General features: G+C 48.2%; 1 protein-coding gene across 1 annotated transcript in view; it reads left to right on the top strand.

Moving 5' to 3' along the window:
- The window catches only part of LOC119098783 (uncharacterized), a 112922-nt gene that overhangs the window by 61202 nt on the left and 26855 nt on the right, over positions 1-24865 (top strand). The window contains exon 4 of the mRNA XM_037221828.1: positions 8844-9058. Coding sequence (XP_037077723.1) covers positions 8844-9058 — 215 coding nt within the window. The remainder of the gene's footprint in view (positions 1-8843; positions 9059-24865) is intronic.

Genomic DNA, 24865 nt, shown 5'->3' with positions numbered 1-24865 from the left:
TGAACGAGCACAGCATCAACGGATTACAAAACATTGCGCAGTCTTGCCAACGGCCACGCTCCAATCCGGCTTGCCCATGTCAAACAGTCATCGTTGCATGACAGACACGTCGCACTCGCGTCGACGGACCGCCACAGCCGTAAGCGAATCACCGGCCGAGTCGGCAGCCGCAGGCGTCGGAACAGACGGCGAACCAACCGCCCGCAATATACCAGCAGCCGGCTCGGCAGACAAAGACCGCCGGACAAGCCAGCCGTCACAGCAACACATGCCGACCCGGGTGAGGAGACTGGGGACCGCAGCCCCGTACCTCCGGGCGAGGCGAGGGTAGTCGGCGCGGCGACGGTGGGCTGCTCGGCGTCAGCACGATCGACTGCCGGCGCCGACGATTCCGGGTGCGCCGCTGCAGTCAGCGCGCTCCGCATCAGACCTGCGTCCTGAGGCGCCTGAGACCAGAAAATGTGCACTGCGCCTGACGCTGCTCCGTTAGTGTACGGAGTACACCTTAACGTGAGTGGTGTATATTATGCATTATGGTATCATGAAAGGAAATGCTCCTCATTTCCAGATATCGGAGCAGGCATCAGACGTGATGGAATTAGCTCACTTTAAGTATTGCGTTACTTTTAAATAGAAAAAGCCGCTCTAGACTCCCAAATTTATCCATTCAGTACATATGTTCCTCAACACGTCATTGTTTGATTGCGCCATCGTACTTTGCACAACAATGAAAGCGAATTGGCGGGCGTTTTATTCGGAGTCATTCCCGCGAACGCCAGATATGAAAGACTCGACAATGACATTGTTCTTGGCTTTGATCGCCGCATGGCCAATGGAATCGTAGGATTGGAATGATTCTACTATGACGTCATGGATGCCCGGATGACTTCGAAAAAGTCTTGACAAAATAGGGTGCCCATCTTCGCGGACACGTAGCTCAGAAACTAGAGGGGTTTAGGAATTACGAAGGGCAGGACTCTGAACTGCACTGAATGATCTTTACGACGACTATTTCAGTTTAAAAACCCATACCAATGTGAAAAATGTCATTTAAGGAGCCGAAAATCCCTGAATCTGTTGAAATCAAAATGTCGTTTTCGTGACCGTGGTTCAGATGCTCGTATGTCGCTTGAGATGGAATAGTAGATCGTAGGTTATTGATTGTGCGTATTTTTCGCGGGGGCTCGTCGAGGAACGGTCTTGGCAAACGGTGAATGGCGGGGAAATCCTCTGTGCTGATGATCCTGACCGGTAACGGGGTGTCACTATCAAAACCCGGTTGAATAGAGGAGGGCTGAGGCCACAAAGTTGACCATACCTATCGCTAATCCTGGTGAGTCTCAGGATTCCGGCAAAACTGATTTGCGTCCATGACGAAATTGAAATTTTATAGAAAGCATTTGGTCATTTCCAGGATTGTTTAATGATGAGGAGTGGCTTTCTTCTCGAAGCCAATGTACTAAATAATAAACTCTAAAATCTCCCCTTCTACCACACAGTGCAACGACCCGAATCCAGAACGTGCTTCGATTAGCCCGAACGGCCTATGTCAGCGGTCCTTATCGCTCTCTGGTGTTCACCTTTTCCAGTCTTCAAGCTTCTACATGTCTCTCCGCACAAACCTTTCCAAATTCACATACCTGGACACACAAATTTTCGTATCTCAGAGTGATTGATTTGTTAAGTTGCATGTAACTTTATGGTTTAGCTTCTTAGATATAAATGTTGCCTTAATGCGTGCCTGAATATTTTTTTCATATCATCATGTGACCAACGCTGAAGAGGGATAGCGATTATTCCGCACGCTTGCGTTCAAAGCAAACAAATATAATACAAATAAAAGTCATATTTTTGTTTTTCACCCTTTACTTTAGCATAGCTACTTTGTAAACTTAGTTTCGTCGTCTCACGCTGTTAAATTTCCTTGCTGTACAAACTTGATTCATCTAGTTATTAAGGTATTCATTAAACCTTTATTCAACAGAACACGTCAATATTTGGCCCCGGTGTAAAGCCGGATATTGCGGGTGGAATCCTTACATTGCTAAGTACTAACTCGCTGTGGACGCCACGGACCGTTTGCTCTGTTGGGTGTTTGCTTGCGCACAAATTTTGTAATTTGCTGTACACGGAAGTTAATGTTTACAATGGCTGATTCGTCGGTGAAAAAGCAATCAAAAATCAAATACAAACAGGCAAAGATCGATAATGAGAAATGGCTGTTGGACACTGCAGCGAATGACAGCATTGTCGTCGAGAGGAAAACCGTCTACGACGTGGGGCAGAGGAAAACCGAAAACCGGAGGCCTATGCACGAAGTCACCTGCAGGTGACTTCGTGTAAAGCGTTCTCTTAGGTACCCTTCCTACAGCGAAGGAGGCATTTTTTCGTGAGCACCATATCCTTGTATGAGAGGAATCGCAGGCATTCTTCAGACAATCGCGGACGGCCGCAGTGCACGCGTCGCCCTCTGCCGACTGGCACCATGCCGCCAGCGCTCGGTTGTCTATTTGTGACCGGTACTTTCCTCCACGCTGTTACGCAACACGACCACTACGAACGCGGTCGAGGATGCGGCAGTAGCGGTGCCCCGACCGCTTGAGAACGCGGTACCAGCGGTACTTGATCCGCCCAATCGGGTGCCCGGTAATCACTCGGGCCGCTCCGTAGCGACTGTTGAAGAGCGCCTCTGGATTGCCGTCCGGCTGGCTCGTTTACGTCTCGATGTACCAGGTCCGCAGGAGATAAGCGGCGATCATGAGAGGCAGCCGCCTGTTGGCCTCCGTGGTGCTCTGGGGACATCGATACGTTTGTAATTAACTTGCACCAACGCCCTCATATTGTGGTTCCCTGTAACGCATCTACCGAAACCTGTACGTTGCATTGCCGTTCGGTATGTTTTATGTTTTACACATGTCTGGTGCAGGTGAGAGAAGATACCCGCCGGATCATTTATACGTGAGCTAAAACTTCGACCCGATGAGCCCTTTCATTCGAGAAACAGAACTAATCACTAAAACTTCGCCTAAGATACAAAATTATACTGACGCTCAACGCTGCAGACTTGCGCATCTTCTGTCATTGGATAACAGTACTGTTGCAATGAGTTTTTCGGACGTGCCACCCGAGCGTAGATTGTGATGTGACGTGATTGTATGGCATAGTAAATCTCCCCACTGTCCTGTCTGACAGAGTGGATTAGGAAAAAATAATGGTTGAATTGCAATTATATAAGCGGTTGCGCCCGCTGATACAAAAAATAAGGACACAAATATAATATAATAAGGACCCCTCGGTGGGACAATTGTTAATAAAAAAAATCCAAGCCACTGCAAAATCCAAGCCACTGCATAATCAAATAAATCGCATGGTGCTGCGCTCAATCATGTACATTGAGCCCAGCACTATCGTAACGTTGTGCTATGGTCGAGGGAAGACAAATTGTAAGTGATAACGTGAGCATTACTCAAGATGCCACAAAATCACTTATCTTACCTGAAAACGGTTCCAGCAGTTGGCAGGAAGTCCTCGTCCTTCTTGGATGGTGTGCACAAGCTAGGGGCGTTGCCGGTGCTCTTACGTACTTTTCCTTCTGATCATGTATCTGGCTCTACCCTGACATAATTTGGCATTTATCATCTAACAATCAAATCTACCCAAAAAATTAGCCACGCTTGCATTCATCTCTGTCCGTTATTCATCTCCGTAGAACAATGTCAGCTATTTCAGTTTCATTGTCGGTTGCAGGGTATAATTTTGTCGTGTCCGGGAGCACAAAATTAGAAGTGAACACAGCATGGCAATGCCAATTTTTAACGCACCAAAGCTTCATCAAACAAGAACAAAAGAATTATCGCAGACCATTTTCCCCATGCAATCAACGGAGACAGCTAGGTGAGCTGTTCATGCAACAGTAGTTTGCATGATCACTGGCTGTGCGAACTTGTCAATAAGTCCTAAGAAGAAGCTGGAACAGTCTACAGCACCCAAGAAAAACAGGTGTTTAGGTAGATAGGTAGGTAGGTATGGACGTATATGAATTTCACTTGGAGCTTTACCCTGTGAAATGGAAGTAATTGGGAACAAAGTTATTAGTAAGGTATTAGTTATGTGCACCTTTGAAAACTTTTAAAAGAGGAACTAAAATAATTTCAACAAAATTATGAAATGTGTCTTTAAACAGGCAGCATAGAAGCTGCATCTATCACGTATCCGACCCTAATGATAGCATCGTATTAACCTATTCGTCTCCACAATTCATAGCATTCAAAGACCATCGCAAAAAGCATACAAGTCAACATTCCTGATACTCTAGCTCCTTACAGGGTCTCAACAGCAAATCATAGAAAACTACGAGGCCTCTGTTCGGCTGAGGTGACAGAAATGTCCTGTGAACTTCAAGAGAAACCAGTCCTTAGAACACCACCCAACTGCTATTTGAGCACCGAAGTAGGTGCATGCTACATAAAAGGCCAGCCACCACCCTCCATGTATGTGACAGACAGTCTAACGGCAGTGTCAGCACAGCAGGCGAGTTAATGAGGTCAGCAGGACACTGATAAACTGAAGATTACCTTAAACTGACGTGTAATACGATTGCCTGCAATCGCGTTGCAAACCAAACAATACCTTACAACACAAGCAACGAACCTCTTGTCGCATAAGAACCCCTTCCGCCAGCTTTCGCTACAAGATGCGGCAAGATGCGCCCAAAGTTTTCGCCGCTTCATCGGTAGTCGATCGCATTATTGGAGCTACTGCTTCATATTAATAAGAGATCGATTCAGTACGTAAGGTACGTAGGTAGCTTACGATCTCGCCACTATCGGGCGACGGTGGCCAGCGCAGACGCGCAGAGGCGGAAGTGGCCCAGGCTGGTTGGGAATGGAATGAATGCTAGTTTTTACTCAACAACTTTGCTGAACTACTGTTTCGAACAAAGCATTTCAATATTTCAGCCTGGCAATAAAGAAAAACATGTCATCAAACAAATCGTATCGCATTACAAAATGGTCAGTATGGTGAGCCTGGCATCGCAGATGAAATTCTCCTAGGTGACCTAAACCGGTTGTGCGTTGTGAACAGGGCTAGTGATGTATTGAGGAGCATATTTGCTGAAAGAAGTCACTGTACTGTGTTTAACAGCCTTTTTCACTGTAAAGAATGTTGCTCATATGAAGATATTGAAGTAAGCATCAGACATGATAAAATAAACTCACCTATAACTATTGGTATATTCTTGGTGAAGGAGACTTCTCAAGACAACATAACTATGTTAAGTACGTATTCTGAGCACGTCATTATTTGATGATGTCATCGTACCTTGCACGACATTGATTGACAGCCAGCTGACTGCCGTTATGTCTGGAGATCGTGCTCACGAACGGGAAATATGTAAGACTCGACAAGACTAGACTTTGTCGCGACCTCGATCGTCGCATCACTAATGGAATGGCAGGATTTAAACGACGTGATTATTGCGTCATGGATGTCTCGGTGACCTTTAAACTGTCTCCTCGAAAAAGTCCGCACATCTTCGCGGTCGTGCAGCACAGCACTCCATGCAGATATGGGACACTCCATTTAGAAATATGCGATGTTTGTATGTCAGCTCATTTCATTTTATGTGTGCCTGCACCAGTGTGGAACATTTCCTTTCACGAAGCCCTTCATCGGCACAACCAAGGAAGCTGCGCTACCCCTCCCCTTTCCCGGCACACCGAGTTATTTTTTAGCGATAGATGGCTGCTGAAAGTAATTTAAGAATTACCGCGATGCGTTCTCACCGCGGTGCCCCTAACAAAAATTCTGGCCACGCATTAGAAGCACCGCATCGAAGAATATATATATATATATATATATATATATATATATATATATATGTGTGTGTGTGTGTGTGTGTGTGTGTACATATGTGTGCGTGTATACATTTCATTTCACGGTTTTACACGTGCTCCACGTGCTCACGGCTCCTTCACGTGCTCCACAATTACCTGCACTCAGAATCAAACAAGTAACACGTCTTTGCAAGTGTCACGTCGCTGCGTGACATAACTTCGTAAATATTTACATGCAAATATGAAATAGTTCGACTTTCCGGAAAAGTTTACTTGCGGGCTGGCTTAGTAGGGTCAATTATTGACATCTGAACTGGAGATATATTACCACTGGTGAGACATCGTTGCGACCAGACCACCGTTCTTTCCTCAGAGACTATCCCTTTCAGCTTTGAAACTTCATGGGAATCGCATCGACCCCCTCCCCCTCGCCCCTGTCAGTCGGCGTTACAAAAAGCGTGGGTCAGCGCCTTAATTGAGTTAGGCTGTCGAATAATTTTGAATTGAATTATATTTCACGCCATTTTGAAGGTTGTGTCACCAAATGGCTAGAAAGCAATGCCTTTTGTAACCGACGACATTTGGCAATTGTGGCTTTCTATCCTGGTAAAAGCTTCCCTTAAGCCGTATTCAAAATATCCAGTCTCACCAGACACCTCCATTCATGACATACAGGTGTCTGGCGTTCCGAATGATTTGTTACAGAAAACAGTGGTATTTCTCTCTTTTCTGCCCAATTTCTACTGCGTTGACTTTGGATCAGTAACTTTAACTTCTCCGTAACGCACGGAACGGAAAACTTCAGAGAGCACAACACATTCACCTTTGACGGCACAAATTACCGGAAAATTTTGGGGCGGAACTTGAATGGTAGTTCCATCTGCCACAGCGCACTACCCAGCTGGCGGCGGACCGTTTTCTAGCAACGCTTGTTTTTCTTCCCAAGCACGCTAAAGTTGTCCGCCGCTCCGGCATCGGGATCAAATGATGCTCCCACCGGTGGACGTTAGCCGAACTTCCATCACCTCCATTAGCTATCCACCTGATTACAGCCTGCTGTGAATCCAAACTCGAGTTCGGAAAATCGATTCTGCGAGAGCAGCAGGGCTTGTTTACGCACGGCGCCAGCAGTCATAATCGTCTGTCTGTGGCAGTCACCTGAGCCGATGGCCCAACAGCTGTCAACCGGGCGGTCACCTGAGCCGATGGCCCGTCGTTGTCAACTGGGTCTGGAATACCCGGCTGGGCTGTGCAGACGACTATGAGGCAGAGAGAGAGAGAGAGAGAGAGAGAGAGAGAGAGAGAGAGAGAGAGAGAGAGAGAGAGAGAGAGAGAGAGAGAGAGAGAGAGGAGAGAGAGAGAGAGCGAGAGAGAGAAGAGAGCGAGAGAGAGAGAGGGAGGAGATGAGAGGAGAGGAGAACAGAGGAGAGGAGAGGAGAAGAGAGACGCCATGAAACCGTGTCATGACATGATCAAACGATGACGTATTGAGGAATATATTTACTGAATTTACGTGTTGTATGGAGCAGTTTTTGCGCTTAAAAATACCTATAACAAGTGAGCTTTTATCCGTCGTATCTGGAGCTTGCTTCATCATCTTCAAATGCGGATTTCAATAGCCATTCAGCCGCTCACTAAGTTGGCATGTTGTTCTTTTGACTTGCCACCGTTTTGTAGTTCGCCACTTTGGCTTGTCGACTTTGTGGTATGTCGCCATTTTTGCAGTTCGTCATTTAGCCTTTGGCAGTTTTGGCATGTCGCCATTCTTCCGTGTCGTAGTTTTGGAGTTTGCCATTTACCTTATTTGACTTTCTGGCACGTCGACGTTTTTGCATGTCGACGTTATGAAAGTCGTCATATGGCAGGCAACAAAAAACATACGGCAGGCTGTAAGTAGAATTTTATCGGGCTACCGCAGATAGCGACCTCGTGCAAATATGTTATTGAAGTATTTATGATGTGCGTCTGTTGGTCCACCAGGTAAAATTGTGAGCAAAACACCAGTCGCCCTCTGCCCCGTCTTCTCGCAAAAGAAAGGGTATAGAAGCAGTTGGTCGGCAGCCAGAGTCTTGAGCACTAGACGCAGCTGCCATAAAAAGATCGAATAGGAATAACCCAATCCATGTATACTTGGAGAACTTCGTGTTTTTGCTGTTACTGCGTGGGCTCGTCGTTTGTCATGTCGTCATTTGGCTATTCGCCGTTTGGGCATATCACCATTTTTCCTTGCCGCCATTTGTTCGGACATGACTCTTAAGTAATTCAACGACAGTTAGGCATTCGCCACTTTGGCATATCGACCTGTCAACATGTCGCCACTTTACTGCGAGTCGACTTTTTGTGCGGACACCGTTGCAAATGTATCATGCCATGAAACAGCGACCCAAATGCGTCCTGAAAGCCTTCTGAGCTCAACCTAAGAAGTCCGGAAATTTAGCCAGGCATCACGTGCATGTGATGCAACCGGTGATCCCCTCCCCCTCCCCCCCCCCCCACACATATTTAGCTTTAGCTTCCCACAAATGATGCTGCGTTAAAAGGGGATACAAAATGCCACCCTGATCGTTTGCCGGTGGCGCTGTGCTCTCCCGCGGCATTTCTCGAGACCATCAGATTTTGATCTAGCTTCAATCCTGCCTTCACAGGCAGGTAGATGTGATGTCAGGGTACGGCATCACAGTCGCCTGCCTGGATGTTACGTCGAACTGGTCACGCTCATTAACTAACAGACTAAACGCGTTGCGTGGAAGGAATGTTCAATACATCAACGCTGTAGCTGACCAAATTAGGCAAGGCCCTGAGCGATCGCATGCCACAGCGCAGGGAGTCGTGACACTGCACTGAGGCCTGATCTGACGAACGCTGGTCGCACAGCTTTCCAGACTCCCGTCGTACCAGCGTTGGGTATCACTCAACATGCGTCAGGAAGCACAGGCTCTCGCCTTTCATACGCCGGCGTCCGTAACCAGGAGTCTGACCCAGCCTGGATGTGGCCTGTGCCCGCAGACGTGCCGGAAGAGCGGCCATCGATATCAGGCCATCTGCCGTCGTACCGCCTGGGCGACCGGCTGCGCGTGAACTGCAGCTCGGGCCCGGCCATGCCGGCGCCCCACCTGACCTGGTTTATCAATGGCGAAGAGGTTGGCCCTCACCTCATTCGCGCTTACCAGCTCAGCGTCTCCGAATACCTGAAGTCGTCCGTGCTACAGCTCGTCTCGGAGGTGCGTTGGCCGAGAGATGATCGGGAGGGAGCCAGCCAGCGGAGATGCCGCCACCACCCCCTCTACTTTCCTCCACTGCCAGTTTCTCCGTATGCCTGTACTTACGCAAATCTCACTGTGGCGAGATTAGTTTTTTTTTTTACCTTGTATGCGATGCATACTCCTGGGGTTGCCTTTTCGCCGCAGTTCAGAACTGCGCTTGTGCATAGCGTAAGTGAGGATTGGTGACAATTGCTGTATAATTGTGTGATTTAAAAGGAGCTAAAATTTGTAAGTTGTGAAGTGTATTTGTAAGTTGTAAAATTTGTAGGCTGTGAAGTGTATTTGTGAGTAGCATTATGGAAATAGATAAGACAGCAGTTCTTACTCCTCGTAGACCAAGCAGCGTAGTGGATAGACAGTTGCGTTGATACTTCGGCAACACGCCTTTATTGAAACGAGCGTCAGCAGTGATATTCTACTACCACCACTGATATTCTACCCTTGGTGTTGGTTCCGATAAAGGTCAATCCGAATAATCCGAAATATCAACGCATTTGCCTATTCATTGTCTAGGTTTTTATGAGGAATAAGGCTATTACTGCCGTCTTATCTATTGGCAATTGTTTTTCTTCTATTATTATACCAAAGAATATGACGATTGGGGTACGCGCGTGATTTGTGGACTTCATAAGAGGGTATCAAAACATTCGTCTGGTGAATGCTAGCCCGCACCACGCTTTGTCATGCATGAACCGACTACTAGATCCACTTTGTAGATCATGAGTGGGTGCAGGAACAGAGGAGGAGGCAGCGGGGTTCATGGCCCCTACTTTTCAAGGCAGTGGCAGCAATGTTAGATCGCCGCGCTCTCCGCGGCGATCAAGCATCAGAAAGGCGCTCTCCGCGCCTTTCTGATGCTTGCTTGTTGTACATGCATGCCCATTTAGGAAGTTTACCGGCGATCTTGCCCAAACCGCACAGAACACAACTGCTTCATATGGTAAATGGTAAAATCTTATCTTTTCAGGTGATGCGAGCGGAATTATTTATAGGTTATCTTGAGGTTACTCTAGAACTAAAGCTCTCTTCTGTCTCATTATGTAGCCTTGGCTCCTCTGCATATCTGCTTACAGTCCCCCCCCCCCCCCCCGCCAGGAGTGGCGACACCAATTTTTAATCGTAAGGGGAGACGAGGCCGTTAAATCATCACAGTTGAATGAAAAACAAAATGGGTGCGAGGTCATGCGTCTCCTAACTGGCGCTCTTGTAAATGATAAATGGCATGCAAATTACGTACGTGCCTTGCGCTGCACTACTGTAAGGCATGGAGGTGCGCGAACAGGGAATGGTGGCAGAGGCTGAGACCCATAAATTCCGAAAAACTTTGGTCTTGTGGGCGCTACCTGAAGAGATTCACGGAGTTTACATACTCCTTCCAGATGTGCGCCACCGCCGTTTATGGTGCGGTCCGAAGCACAGCAAACGTTCCCTGACGGGATGCCCTTAGACTGGTAAAAACGACTCCGCCATGGGCTGGATCCATTCGATTCAGGCGAACGCGACGTGCGTGATACTGCGCTGCTACTGCGTTGATCTTCCTGCGAGTTACGTCAGTCAAGCAAGCTTTTTTAGTCCCTGCCGCAAATGGAAACGGCATTCAGTCGTAGCTGGCCGGCAAGATCATGAGGAGGCGATCAAGTTTGACGACTTCAGGGACGTGTTCCCTCGTTGTGCTGTATATTATGGAGAACGGAGAGGGACGGGGGAGCGATAAATGCCTCCTTAGCAAATGACAAGGGGGCAGTTGCCCCTCCTGCCCCTCTTGCGGCGCTGTCCATGGGTATTTCCGTAGGGTTATTGCACGCAGCTTCTGCGCGACCAGCAATAAGAATGCCACGAACGTACGAAGGGGAAGATATAAATGCAATGGTCTCTTGGAGTTACACGAGTGACATATTACAGTGAAATGGACTTAAAACAAAATGCATCTAAAATGGTTAACTTTCATGTGTAGTACGGGTTAATGTGAAGTACGGGTTTAAATATCCGTGCCCGATTGGTGGGCGAGGGGTTATTGTTATAAACCCCTTGAAAAATTCGCCAACGTGCCCTGAAAAGAACCGACGCAACGCTCGCAAAATTTTCCCCATCAGTACCTCTGACACGTAGCCCAAATTTTACTCACGGAACCCATTGTAACATTTTCTCGAAAATGTTGCAAACATTGACCAAATGTCTGCGAAACGCCTAGCACCTGGTGTAAACCTTTCATCTCAGGGACTATGTTTCCCGTAGTCCCATCCTTGGCTTCGTAAACATTCCCTTGAGCACGTTTTGCATGTTGTCCGCAATTTTTAAACACCATTTGGGATCCATTTATTGACACTGGCGAGGTCAGCTGCTGTAATTTTATACAGCAATGACTTATTGGTGTTATCTTTTGAACACAGTTTTTATCTCATACCTAATGACTTGTTTTAAGGAGTAGAGTTATGCTCAAAAAGAGAGTTTGGATAATCAAAAGCTTTGAAGCGCATTACGAATGTGTTTGACTGACAATGATGCAGAAAAACGGGCCCAGTCACTCAGATGCAATGGTCTAAAATTTCTGTAGTCACTGCAGAATACCTGCGGAAAGCAGGTATTCACATACTAAAACCCTGGAATGTGAAATTGAGAATAAAATTGTGCATGACCAGCAAATGCCCATAACGCGACACCTGCGAAGATTCACCATTTCTGTTCACACCTAAACCGGTTGCGGGCGTTTTAATTTGTAAACATTGACATTACACTAACCTGCGGAAAGGAAGGAAACAGTGTGTGTCGTCTGACCAGCTACGATAAGTCGATGCCTCCCCCCCCCCCCCCTTCCCGAACAGCCATGACCGTGGCTCTGTTTTCCGAAACGGGCCACCACGTCGAAAGGAAACGGAAGCTGTCAGCTGGGCGGTCAAGATCAGTAGACGTGGAATGCCCGGTCGCTGGCGAAAGACATGCACGCAGAGATGCGCGATGACATTTACTCTCTGCCTAAGAACCCCGCCGCGCCGGTGCCGCTGTCACCCAGGCCGGCATCAGGAGCGTGACACCACGTGAGAACAGGGACGGAGAGAGACGTGTCGTGCCCGCCCGAGGCGAGGCAGGAAAAGAGAGGACGGGCCATGCACTCCACGCGTCGACGCGACATCCGAGTTCTGGCCACGGGGTACGTCGTGGTGCCGAGCCTTGGAAATAGGACAGGCGTGCGTGGCAGCAGATTGGACGGCGGGAGCATTTCGGACGAACTACTTGATCAAGCAGCAACAAGGGCGGGCCGACCCAGTTTCGAGAATTTGTGAATAAAAAGGGGACATAATTTTGGAGGGGGGTGCGGGAAGTCTTGCGGAAAAGCCCCCTAGAGAGTCTCAAGATCCCAACCGGCCCGGCACTGTGTCTCGGGCGAGAGACGGGGGGACGCTGTAGCCCCATAATTAAAGACGGGGGAGGGCGCGGTATGTCACACGGGAGGACGGTTAGGTGGACTGCAGGCTGACATGTGACAATGATTGTAAATAGCATAAATAAACGGTTGTTAGTCGCGGTTTAATTGTGCAACAATGAGGCGAGCACCTTAAATGAAGTATGTCCAGGCAAATTGTGATTGCTCATTGTGCATGCAGGATCGTGGGGAGTTTCGATTTGCGTCCATCGGTGTCCTTTAGTTTTGCAAATTCTCTTTCACTGACCCGGTATTTTCAATTGCCCCAGTGTTTTGCTGGCAGCTCAAAGTTATCGGGTGACCCTAAAACATGTTTCACCACTAATTTACCGTTTGTATGGCGAACATATCGTAAGTTTCAGCAAATGTCCTTTTCGATAAGGGAGCTCGTCTGCACTCTCAGGAAATTTCGAACACTTCGACTGCGGTTAATGTACAAGCGCGGGTTTGTTAGAGTTTTAAGGAAGGAATGAGAAGCGGCATCATTATCACGGAGTGAATAATCGAGTCGACTGTCATTCTCGTCTGGTGTGTTTGTTATGTAATCAAACACACCAGACAAAAGCAAGGGTTCGAACACTTATTCCATCCGAAATCCATTTACTTACATCGAATTTAATGTGCGCTCTGCGGTCGACCAGTGGCTTATCCTGGATAATTATCTAGAACGCTTATTTTTCGGAATAGCATTTAGTGCTGCGAATAGTAGAATTATGGCAGATAACTTTCCAGGCTGAGCTCAAGTCTCGGATTATTTTTAGAGCTTGGTAAAGGCGGGAAATGTTGTCTTCACCATGCCTAGCTGTGATCATTTACCATGCATGGCGACCTGTGAGGAAACTGGTGGATGACTTCAGGGCCCGCAGAAGATAAATGGAAAAGTGTCCGTGGCTGGTTATCAGCGGGATGATTATTTGAACAATATCATCGCGGGGAAACGCGCCTTCCTAGATTGGATATGATGTTGGGATTGTACCACTGTGTTGAATATATGTATTTCTATTCACAAGTTATTAAAGGCTAGCCAGTGATGCATACCCACTTTCCGAAGTTTTTGTTACATTTCGATGTTCTTAAATGTTTTACCAAGCATGTATGTGAAAGCTGCTTTTACACTGTCCAGTGGCAACCTTGTAGGAATTTTAGCTTCATTTGCAAGTTACTCTTAAAGTACATATCGGTTGCTGGTCATTGTTAAATAATTCAGTGCTGCCTCGGTTTGGTCCATTTGGTCCATGAGAGGCTGGTTGGTATACACCATTGTTATCATTGGTAGAAATGATGGGCAGGGAACTTGATTGGGGTGGAATTTCTCATTTTTTTACCAAAATGCATGATACGGGCCATAGTTTGATATTGGTAGAAGTGATGGGCAGGGAACTTGACCGGTATGGAATTTCTCGTTTTCCACCGAAATGCATGATACGGGCCACACAGTTTGATATCAGACAATGGACCATATTTGCATATTTGTTATATCATCTTTGCTTGCCTGTCTGGGCATTGGCACATTTGTTATAAATCAGAGTTTGTAATTATGGAAAATCCACCCGTATTCGAGTAAACTATATTTTGGACTACAACCTATTTCTCTGTGGTAACGCGTACAATTGCTTTACCTCGCTCTCAGCACGATGGTTAACACACGGGTACCTCCTACGAGGTCAAAGACCAATAACACTTGAAAGTCAATGGCCGACATAACAACTCACACCTCCTGAGAATGAAGTGGTCCTAGCTCATGGCCGTCAGGTTTGGCCCGCTTGGAACCGAGTGGGCTTGCGCACCTCCCGATCACTCCTTGTGAACATCCTGGCTGATTCGGATGGTGACTGGCGGTTGGGAGCTTGCTCTTCATTGTCCCTTGATGGTTCTTTCTTCGTCGCTGCATCCCTGTATTCACTCCGTTCCGGTGTGTTTGGAGATTCACCAGTTGACGTCCTGCCCCTGACTTCATGTGTTGTTCGCTTGCCACCTTCCACTGAACCGGCACTCCTGGCCGCTTGTGACACTTCTCTCTGTGGATCGGAACCTCTCCATCTAGTTGATGGGGATATGCGCCACCGCGTCGCTGACTGGCATACATTTGCATCTCGCCTTCTCATCGGTTTTCCTATGACGTTCGGCTGTTTTCAGATCTCGTCACAGACAGACTTGACTCCGTCCTCTTGCCAGCATCTGTCCTGTGCATGACATGACCATGTCAATCCTTCAACCTTTTTTGGTAGGAAACGGGTCAAGTTCGGCCAATAATGCGACCTTTCTTCCATTTTGCTTCACCAGCGTAGTTACGCACCAGTACTTTGATCACCAGTCGTGTACTCCGGAAATCTTTTGCTGGCATTTTCCCCTGGCTTCAGCATTCGGCACATGTTCGGCTGATCTTGGCTTCAGTAGGTCCAGTGTAGTTCTCATGGCTCTTCCCATTATGACTTCCGCCGTTGCCTCTCCCGTTGTGCTGTGCTGGGTATTGCGATACCTCAAACACGTTGACAGCTGTGGCTCGAGCGGACAGTCGTCTACTCATGGGGCACGCTTCTAGGTTCTACTTGACTGCCTGCATCCTCATTTCAACGAGTCCGTTGGAATGAGGACGATATAGTGCAATCCGTATGTGCTTGATTCCGAGCTTGATCATGAATTCTTCGATTTCTTTGGACGTCCGCTGAGCTCCGTTGTCCGTCACCACTTGCAATGGAATTCCCTATCTTGCGAATATCTTTGACAGTTCACCGATTACCGCCTCTGTGGTGATGTTCTTCATTGTGACGATATCTGACCACGTGGAATGACTGTCCGCCACTCCAAGATAGCAGCAGCCTCTGAAAGGTCAAGCAAAATCCAGATGAATCCGCTTTCACGGGTGTTGAATGCGTTCCCAGAGGTGTGAAAACACTGCTGATCTCTCTGGCCGGCATGGCACCCTGGGCACCTGCTCACCACATGTTATATGTCTTCATCGACCTTTGACCACCACACATAGATGCGTGCTAACCTCTTCTCTTGTCAACACCTGGGTGACTGCCGTGCAGTTTACTCAGGATTGCTTTCCACCGGCGCTCGGGCACGAGCACTCTGTTTCCCCCACAGTATACAGCCACAGCTGGGAGGCAGCCCGCTTTTCTTCTATATAAACAGCTGTAGCTCCGGCGGTGCCCGCTCCGGCCAGTCGCCGTGGAGATTCTGAACGACTCTTGATAGCGTTTATCACGGGCGGCGGTCCATCTTACATTTTCACAGGTCAGCGGCTCCATTCCGTCAAACTGCTCCAGGAGACAAACTGAAGCCTCTTCTGGGATGTCAGCTAGCTTCTCCTCCCTCTGAACTGGGAGGTGTGACAGGAAGCCCGCCACCGAAATTTCCTCTGTCTTTCTGTATTCAGCACCTTAGGCTGCCGGAGTTCACGCCCGTCTTCACGTTCAGGCTGCCGCCAGCGCAGTAGCCCGCGTCTTTGGTTCAAACAGGGCAGTAAGTGACAGTCATAGAGTGCATCTCCTGCCCCAGAAGTACTGCTTGAAGCTCGCGACGCCGAAGATGATGGCCAGTCTCTCCGGTTGTAGCTGAACGTAATTTTTGTCAGCTTTAGTGAGACTTTGTGAACCAAATATCACAGGTCGCACGTTCCCATTTTGGTCCACTTGCATCAGAACGGTACCCAGGCCATACGGACTTGCATCAGTGACCAATCTCACCGGCTTTCGTCCGTCGTAATGAGGTAACATGTAAGACTGAGCGAGTCTCTCCTTCAGAGCCTGGAAGCTGCTTTCTTCGGCTGCCGTTTATTGCCATTTTTCCCCTTTTCAGCAATCGATGTAGTGGAGCTGCCACCTTGGACATGTCTGTCACAAGTATGGCACAGAAGGCTTCTGCTCCCAGAAACCTTCCCAGCTGGCTAGTGTTCTGAGGTCTTGGTGCATTTAGCACGGGGCCCACCTTTTCCTTCACTGCTCTGACGCTTTCACCGCTCACCTCTACTGCCACATAATGGACTGACGTCATCATGAACTCACACTTCTTCCCCTTCAAGAAGAGCTTCTATTTATTCAGTCTCTTCAGAGATTTATTCAGCCGCTCCAGAGTTTCTGTATCCGTTGAGTGTATTTGTGAGAGAGTACATTAACGTCCTGCTACCAGAACGTCATCTAAAAGTAGGTTACACCAGGGAGGCCTAGCAGCACCTTCTCCATCTGTTTTGGAATATGACAGGCGATGCTGAGATCACATAAGGCAAGCGCGTCATTTTTAGAAGCCCCCCGGGATGTTTAATATAGCCAGTTGCTGACTGTTGTCCAACCTCATCTGTAGATACACCGTGCTGAGATTCAGTTTGCATAGTGTCTTCATATCGACCAGTTTCATCAAATATGTCTTCCAAGCTCGGCATGGAATGTTGCGAAACTTCGAGCTCAGGGTTACAGGTTTTCGGTTATAATACCGTGAGCTCCCTCCAAAATATGCTCTCAACAGGGCTCATGTTATCGCAACTCAGTGAGGTTTTATTTGCAGGACACAATTTTTTGTTCAAGATTTAACTTTGTCGTACAATATGTGTTGGATATTAGGTAAAATGTATATCTAAAATTGCTGCCGCATCCCCCTAATTTTGTGACGTCTCGCTAACCCATAAACCCGTGCAAGGTTCTTTGCTCCCGTGTCAAATCCGTCAACCGAGCTGTCTGTAAAAATATGTCAGTAGAAGAAGGAAAAATGCCAGCAGAAGAAAAAAGACAGGTCTGCCGTCGTGTCTTCTTTTTTATAACATTTGGGAGAGTACCGTTCTTTCTTTCGGTGCCGTATTTTTTTCAGATAGTGGCATTGTTTTATACAACATTGGTTTATGGCCTAGAAACAAGGAGAAATGCACGTTGGCGACGAGTGCCGCACAATTCGAAAGTGCTCACGCTTACATTCGCGATGCGCATTCAGCAGCGCAATCTTACCAACAGCCAATCACTTTCCGCGGATTGTATCATATGTGCCGCATCATGACTTACGAATGTATCAGCGGCCATGCTGTTTTTTACCATAAGCAGAAAAGAATCCGTAATATGACGGTGATCGTATGATATTTCTATGACATCAATGCCAAGTGACTTTGAAATCGCCTTCCTATGAACCTTTTTTTCATTTTTGCGGGGGTATAACTCAGGAACCGCAGGGTTTTGGGTCTTAGAGAGGGCATGGCCTTAAACTGCATTAAAAGGTCCCCAAGATGGCTATTTTAGTTCAAAAGCGCAAATAAAGATGGAACACTCCCTTTAGCGTGTTGATGAGAACGGAGATTTTCGGAGAATGTCATGTCAAGGTGGGTGGTCGTGTGTGTGTCGTGGACCGATATTGGGTCGCCTCCGAATGTAAGCGTTGGGGACCGATGCTCGCGTTTATATGAGAATTTGCGTTGGATCGTGCTTGTGGTATTGGATGTAATAGCCCATTCTCAGCCATTTTGTGTATTTCGTCAAGGTGGTGTTGGGGTGAACGTTCGGTCGTGCGTAAGTCATAGAGAGAGGTGTCGTCAGCGAAGAACAGAATATAATTATGTGTCCAACGTGAGAGATCGTCGAGTTGTAAAGGTCCGAGTGCGGAGCCCTGCAGGCAGCCTGCGTTTTTAAATATTTGATTCGAACCCTTTGAATGGATGGATTTCCGGGATCAGAGCTCACACCAAGCAGTGCTTGTTGTGTGAGCCCTGACCCCTACCATCCGATCGCGCAATTCCATGTCAACGGCAGAATTTGGTGGCGAAAGCTTAACGTGCCGCAATGCTCGGCACGGTCCGTCCTGCCCTCTGACGTCAACTGACCTTTAGCGTGACCGCTGCCACCAGCCGCAGGCCATACCTGTCAAGCGCGAATAGCGGGCGCCCTAAAGCGACTCGAACCCACCCCGCCACGGGTGGGTGCATCGGAAGGCAGGTGCTCTAACCAACTGAGCCACCGGGGCGGACTTTGCAAGTAGCATTGGTGTAAAAGAAAGATTAAGTTGTGTTGCACTTGTTTGAAGTCTATCCACGACGACAAGACTTGTGGTAAATTCGAGCTGAATTGTTAGTTGGCTCACGAGCTAATCGTTTATGGTTTGAGCCATCAAAAAAGTGTCACGTTTTCACAGGTCGTTTTTCTTGCAAGTACCATTTAAGCCAGTCTAAAAGTCATCCTGTGATTTCAAACTCATTTTTGGACTTATACAACAGACCTTTATGCCATATCTCGTCAAATTATTTAGAACTGCCAATATATATATATATATATATATATATATATATACATATACATATAATCCCGCAAACTCGCGTCCTATGCCCAGCGATTTGTATGGATTGTGTGTCAAGTACAATAGCTCCTGTCAAGTGTTGTGGCTCTGATGGTACCGAATTTATTTCTCTGAGAGAAGAGAATACTCGGTGAAATGATCGTATATATTTTTATACACTATTTTTTCGAAAACTCGAGAGCGCCGAAAGGATGCTCATTGGTCGATAGCCGGAATAGTCCAATGGCGAGCCTTTGCTTTTAAAGACTGGTTTGATGTCGGCTTCTGTAAACTGGGTGGAAAATTTCCCGACGCTAAAGATTTATTAACCAACCGTGCTAATGGTTTGAAGATGAGAAGTGCAATAAGTTTGAATAATTTAACATGTATTCCATTGGGACCCGTACATTTGTTGTGTTAAGGCAGTCAATAATGTTTAGGACTTCTTGTTCAGAAATGGTAAAGTTTGCTGAGGTGGGTACCAGCAGTGCATCGGTGGTGTTGCTTGCTTGGTGGTTTCACCCTATTTGACATGTTTTCCTGCATTATGATTGATGATCTCACCATTTTTGCTGACGTATAATGGTCACGCATGAATGTTTGCTTTTCAAACCTCTACCATGAACTATGCTGCATTTTATTTTGAGTTTTGCACACAAAGCTCTTCACCTCCAGGGCTAATGAAAGATATGCGGAAATTGGGAAAAATATTTGTTATTATTACCAATGTGTACAGCAGAAAAGTACTACGACTCCTGTTGACCTCTGCATCATCAATACAACCCCTGAAAGCGTGTCACCGGCTGGGCGCACTCGGCCTCGGGCAGGGCACGCGAACCTGGCCGAGTGGCTTGCCGATTGGCAGTGAGCATCGCTCTGGAAGCATTGGAATCGCCAGGAGGTGATCATTTTTCGCTCACTCTCGCCAAAGTTGTGGCATTTGTGGTCGTTAAATGTTTGCCAAGATGGTTTTCTTCACAAATGACATAGTTTGCGCAGATATGTGACTGCCAGGTGCGATAACGTCGAATTGTCGGAGTTTGTTGCTCCTTTAGCCCGAAAAAGCTTCGTATGATGCCAGTACTTGCTTCATTGCCGAGAGTGGGGTACTTCTGTGCGAAATGAAGTTGCGGGGACCAAGTCACAGCCTTCCTCTTTATTCGGTGTTTGATGGCGATGGCGGCTACTTCGAGCATGATGTCCGTGGCCAGTCTGCATTAGGGCGATACCGTCGGTAAGCATAGATGAATGGAAGTGATTGGCTCATTTGTCTAGTTGTAAAGATGAGTTTGAAGTGTATCTATTGCCAAAGGTTGCATGATAACGGAGCGGATAAATCTGTGTGATGGCATTCGTTTTCTATACAGGACGTTTTTTTCATTGCATCTATAACTCAGTAAAATGTTGTTTTTTCAGAAACCATGTCATGACTCTTGGCACAATACGAAGTACCAGAGTTACGTAGGCGTGCCGACAAGGACTTTGGAGACTGCTGGCGGATACAGGTTCAACGGTCGCTTCTACTGCGCTACTGTACTGCGGGTACTGCACGCTCACTTTGAATGGGAGTTCGTCGACGCTGACGTTGTAACTTCGATTCTAGGCCCAGACTTCCTTGCACATCACTAACTGGAGGTTGACATAGGCCCCTAGGTCCTGCGGAAGGCATCAGGCCAGGTTTGTTCCTGCGGAACCCCGGCCACCTTCCACTCAGTGGGGTGAGAGCCGCCTCCAGTGAGGTGCCTGTCGTTTCTCTCTATAACTCGATGCTTCGACAGTTTCCGCCGGTGACCTGACCCCCATCAAGTCTAGCTCTGGTGCGCCGCTCTGTGACGCACCACAATATCCCAACTGGACTGCCGTGTATTGCGCGACCACGGCGCTCTGCCCCGGATCGTTTCGAGATCTCCCGAAAGAAACTAAAGAAATTGCGCAAGCTCGGCGTCTTGAGACCGTCCAAGAGCAGCTTGGTCTGACCTCTGCACCTGGTACAGAAGTCTACTCCCACAGAGCAACACCCACGCGGTGACTATTGCGCGCTGAACGCTGCCGCCGTGCCGGACCGATGTCCGGAGCTCTACCCGCAAGACTTCGCCGGTCACGTCTACGACTGCAAGGTCTTTTTCAAGTTGGGCCTGGTCTGGGCATACAGCTAGATCCCGGCGGAGCCGTCGGATGTTCCAAAGATTGTCAATGCAACGCCATTCGGACTTTTCGAGATGCTTCGCTCGCCATTCGGTCTCCGTAAGGCCAGCCAAACCTTCCAACGATTCATGGATGAAGTGTTGCATGGAGTGTTAGGAGCATTCGTCTACTTGGACGACATTCTGCTCGCCATCAGGTCGGAGCGCGATCATCTTGGACACCTTCAAATGGTCTCTGAATGAGTCGACAAGTTCGGGCTTGTAGTCAAAGAAAAAATGTGTGCTCGGGACCAAAAAAGTTCAGCTCAGCAGGCCATGAAGTCACTGGGCTCGGCATCACCACCCTTCCAGATAGGATATCTGCAGTGCAGGATTTCCCGCAACCAAAAACGGAAAACCAGCGCCGGCGTTTCATTGGAATGGTGGCATATGATCATCGCTTTGTGCCCGACGCCGCTGCGCTACTAGCCCCACTCAACAATCTGTTCAGCAAGAAGGCTTAAAAAAGTTTCCGCCTCACCGCCTGGTCTGCCGACGCGGAGCAAGTGTTTCTTCATGTCAAGCACACATGGCACAGGCTACTTGACTCGGGCACACGCCGCCGGGTGCGCGCCTAAGTCTGCAGGTCGACGCTTCGGACACTGGCGTCGGAGCGGTTCTCGGGCAGCTCGTGGCTGGCCGATGGGAGTCGCTGTCGTTCTTTTCGAAGAGCCTCAAGCCGACGGAGACTCGGTACAGCACCTTCGGCCAAGAGCACCTCGCCTTGTACTTGGTGATTTGCAACTTTCGGCGCAGCGTCGACGGTCGTAAGTTTGCTATCTTCACGGATCACAAGCCCCTGGTGTCCGCGATCGGGTCAAACTCTGACCGTTACCTGCCCAGGGAGATCCGGCACCTCGACTGCATCGGGTAATTTTCCACTGACGTCAGGCACGCACCGCGCCAGGAGAACGCTGTAGCTGGCGCGCTTTCACGGACGATCGCCATGGTGCAGGCACCACAGCCCCCGCTGGCAAATCTGAATGCTCTGGCGGACGTTCAGAGTCAGGATAGCGACCTTCAAGCCTTCATCACCTCATCGCACCCACTGGCCCTGCGTGACCTTCCGCTAACAAGTGGCCGCAAGCTTGTGGTGGATGAGCCTACGGGTAGGCCCCGCCCCCTGATGTCAGGAAGCCTCCAGCGGCTTTTTTCCGGCTCCTGCACGGACTCGCATACCTGAGAGTTTGTGGCACGCGGGACCTCGTTTCCTAGCGCCTTGTGTGACCGTTTATGCGCCGATACTTGAAGGAGTGGGCACAGACGTGCACCTTATGCCAATGGGCCAAGGTGCATCGTCACACACGGGCCCCGACACGTGGCTTCGCACCACCGAACACTCGAGTTGACGTCCACATCGACATTGTCGGGCCACTGCCCCCGTCGGACGGTCACACGTACCTGCTTACGTGCGTTGACCGGTCCACGCGCTGGATGAAAGCCATTCCTGTGGCGGTCATCCCGGCGATCACGATCGCCCGCGCCTCCGTCGCAGGCTGGGTGGTGCGGTTCGGAGTGCGAGCACAGGTCAACACTGGCCGCGAGACTGACCCGGAGAGCTACGGCATAGTGGAGAAGTTCCAACGCCAGCTGAAGACAGCTCTGCAGGCGGCGGACGCGGCGACTCGCTAGACCGATCTCCCGCCACCAGTTCTGTTGAACGCGCGTTCAGCTTTAAAGAGGACCAGGGTTCCACGTCTGCGGAGCCTGTTAACGGTACGACGCTCCGGCTCTCAGGGAAATTCCTCACCTACTGACCGTGCACGGTGCCGCTGGACCCAGCGCCCTACGTCGACATCCTCCAGCGAGCCATGCGGTAACTCCGCCCGACGCAGCCAAGCCTCCGCATCACTGCATTCTGGGTATGCGATGCTTTGACGTCATCCTGGGACTAAATCATATGACACCAACGCTACAGCGTCGTGAAAAGGCTGTTTTTTGCGTGCTGGTTTGAATATAAATATTTCCATAAACCGGTTTTTTTTACCTAGCACATTCAAGGAAGCATTTTCAGTTGTGAAATGAGAGCTACAAGATTGTTGCCGAGTGTGCTTCCAATCTGCCCTGACAGAGAGATCACATCGGCAGAGAGGATCAGAAAGGATCATCACAGAGAGAATCACATTCATCAGTAATTTATTTCGATGAACCTAGCCGGAAGTGCTTAGAAGCAGTCCGTGTAAAAGAGTACGGCACACAACAACAGCAACAGCATGGGGTGGAGACGAGAAATGGCGGGCCAGAGGAACTTACAACACCCTGGGTCACGGATTGAGAAGTTGGAATTCACATCATGTATCCTTAGGAGGAGCCTTGTCAGGGTGGATGCAGGGTTGGCCTGTCCTTATGGGGTTAGTGAGTGATGAATCCTGGTAGGCGTAAATATAGTGCGTACCATTTCCGTTCAAGATAACATATTTTCCTGCAGAATGGGACGATTTCTGGTAAGTTTTAGGATTTCTGCTAGTCATGGAGCCAGGACCTACACCTCAACTCGGCAATAACCTTGGGGATATATGAGGGAACTCGGGGTATGGCCCTGCGTACCTTTGTCATCTAGTCCATTCGACCCTATGGATCTCCAAATTGGGCCCGATTTATTGTATTTGTTTATTCAATTTTAGTTGTGTGTTCCTTTTTATTGAAAAAGACACTGAATAGGTTGTCATGAACCAGCGGGTGCTAAGCTTTTCGACGTAGCTTGTTGCCTGTTGGGAAAGCAATTTTGTATGGATATCAAAGCCAACAATTATAACAACAAATACAACAAATATCAAGGCTCCTCATATTGTTAATGACCTCATAATTATCTCGGCCAATAATTCACAAGTACCACCACATTGTAGCGGTCAAAGTCGCTTTTGGATCAATCACCTTCCGTTGGTCAAAATACCATTGGCAATGGTGCATCACTTTGCATTCAGTTCATTTTTCAACGTGCTTAGAAAGGTGCCACAATTACTTCGTTAGCTGGCGATGAATTTTAATCACGCTGTGTAGCGCCTTGTGCGCCGCGCGCACCTCAAATACAAATATTTGATTCTACCGTAATATCAAAACGTGGTACGAGAGTAAGGCGCGTGTCGCCCGCCATTCCCCGTCATGACCTGTCATCTTATAGTGCTATGTGTGAGGGGCAAATTGGAAAATCCGGTCCGGTCATAATCCAGGTCTTGATGGAAACATTTGAATCGGTCCCGTGCATGACGGCTCGCGAATAGACCCGCAATCTGCGGATTGCCCAAGCCGTGAAGTTGTGTACTGGTCGTTCAAAACGCGACAGAGTGAAGGGCCAGTTTTCGCACGCAGAGGTTTGTCCAAAACACTTACCGAACGGCGTATCGTATCGGCGTCAAACATTAAAAGTGTAGACAGTTGAGAAGCCAATGTTGTGATATCAGATCAGATGTAGCTTGTAAGACCGCTGGTCTTCGGCAGACCCGAGTCAGGCTATTTCTGTTAGCGAAGGCAACTCGTAGGGAATCGTTCAACCTGATACGATAACGGAGCGTCAGACGAATCGACACATCTTGAGGCAACAGCACAATTGACTTTAGGATTACGACTTAATCCATACACCCGTGGATCAGGAATGACGGAGGTCAGAACCAAATGCTCATTTCCCTTAGTGCCTGCTTTACGGGGTTGCTTTATGTTCATCTCGAATGTCTTTGTCGTGGTGGCGTCAGTAGATATGTTATTCAGATGTCTTAAAGATCAGAGCAGGTCATTAGTCTAAAATGACCCTGATGAGCCATTTGTTTTCGGAAACATACCGCCTCAAGGAATCCTGGACGTTTATTAAAACAAAAAATATCAAAACGATCTTGAAGTTTTGGTCACTATGATCTTACGACGGTTAAACAAGGTCACTGACCCGAATTGAAATTAAATTTTGTTTCCCTGAGA

Source organism: Pollicipes pollicipes, unplaced genomic scaffold (genome assembly GCF_011947565.3).
Source record: "Pollicipes pollicipes isolate AB1234 unplaced genomic scaffold, Ppol_2.1 Scaffold_2555;HRSCAF=2994_pilon_pilon_pilon, whole genome shotgun sequence".
NCBI lineage: Eukaryota > Metazoa > Arthropoda > Thecostraca > Pollicipedomorpha > Pollicipedidae > Pollicipes > Pollicipes pollicipes.
The sequence above is the reverse complement of the archived record's forward strand: the minus strand, read 5'-3'. Positions and strand labels throughout refer to the sequence as shown.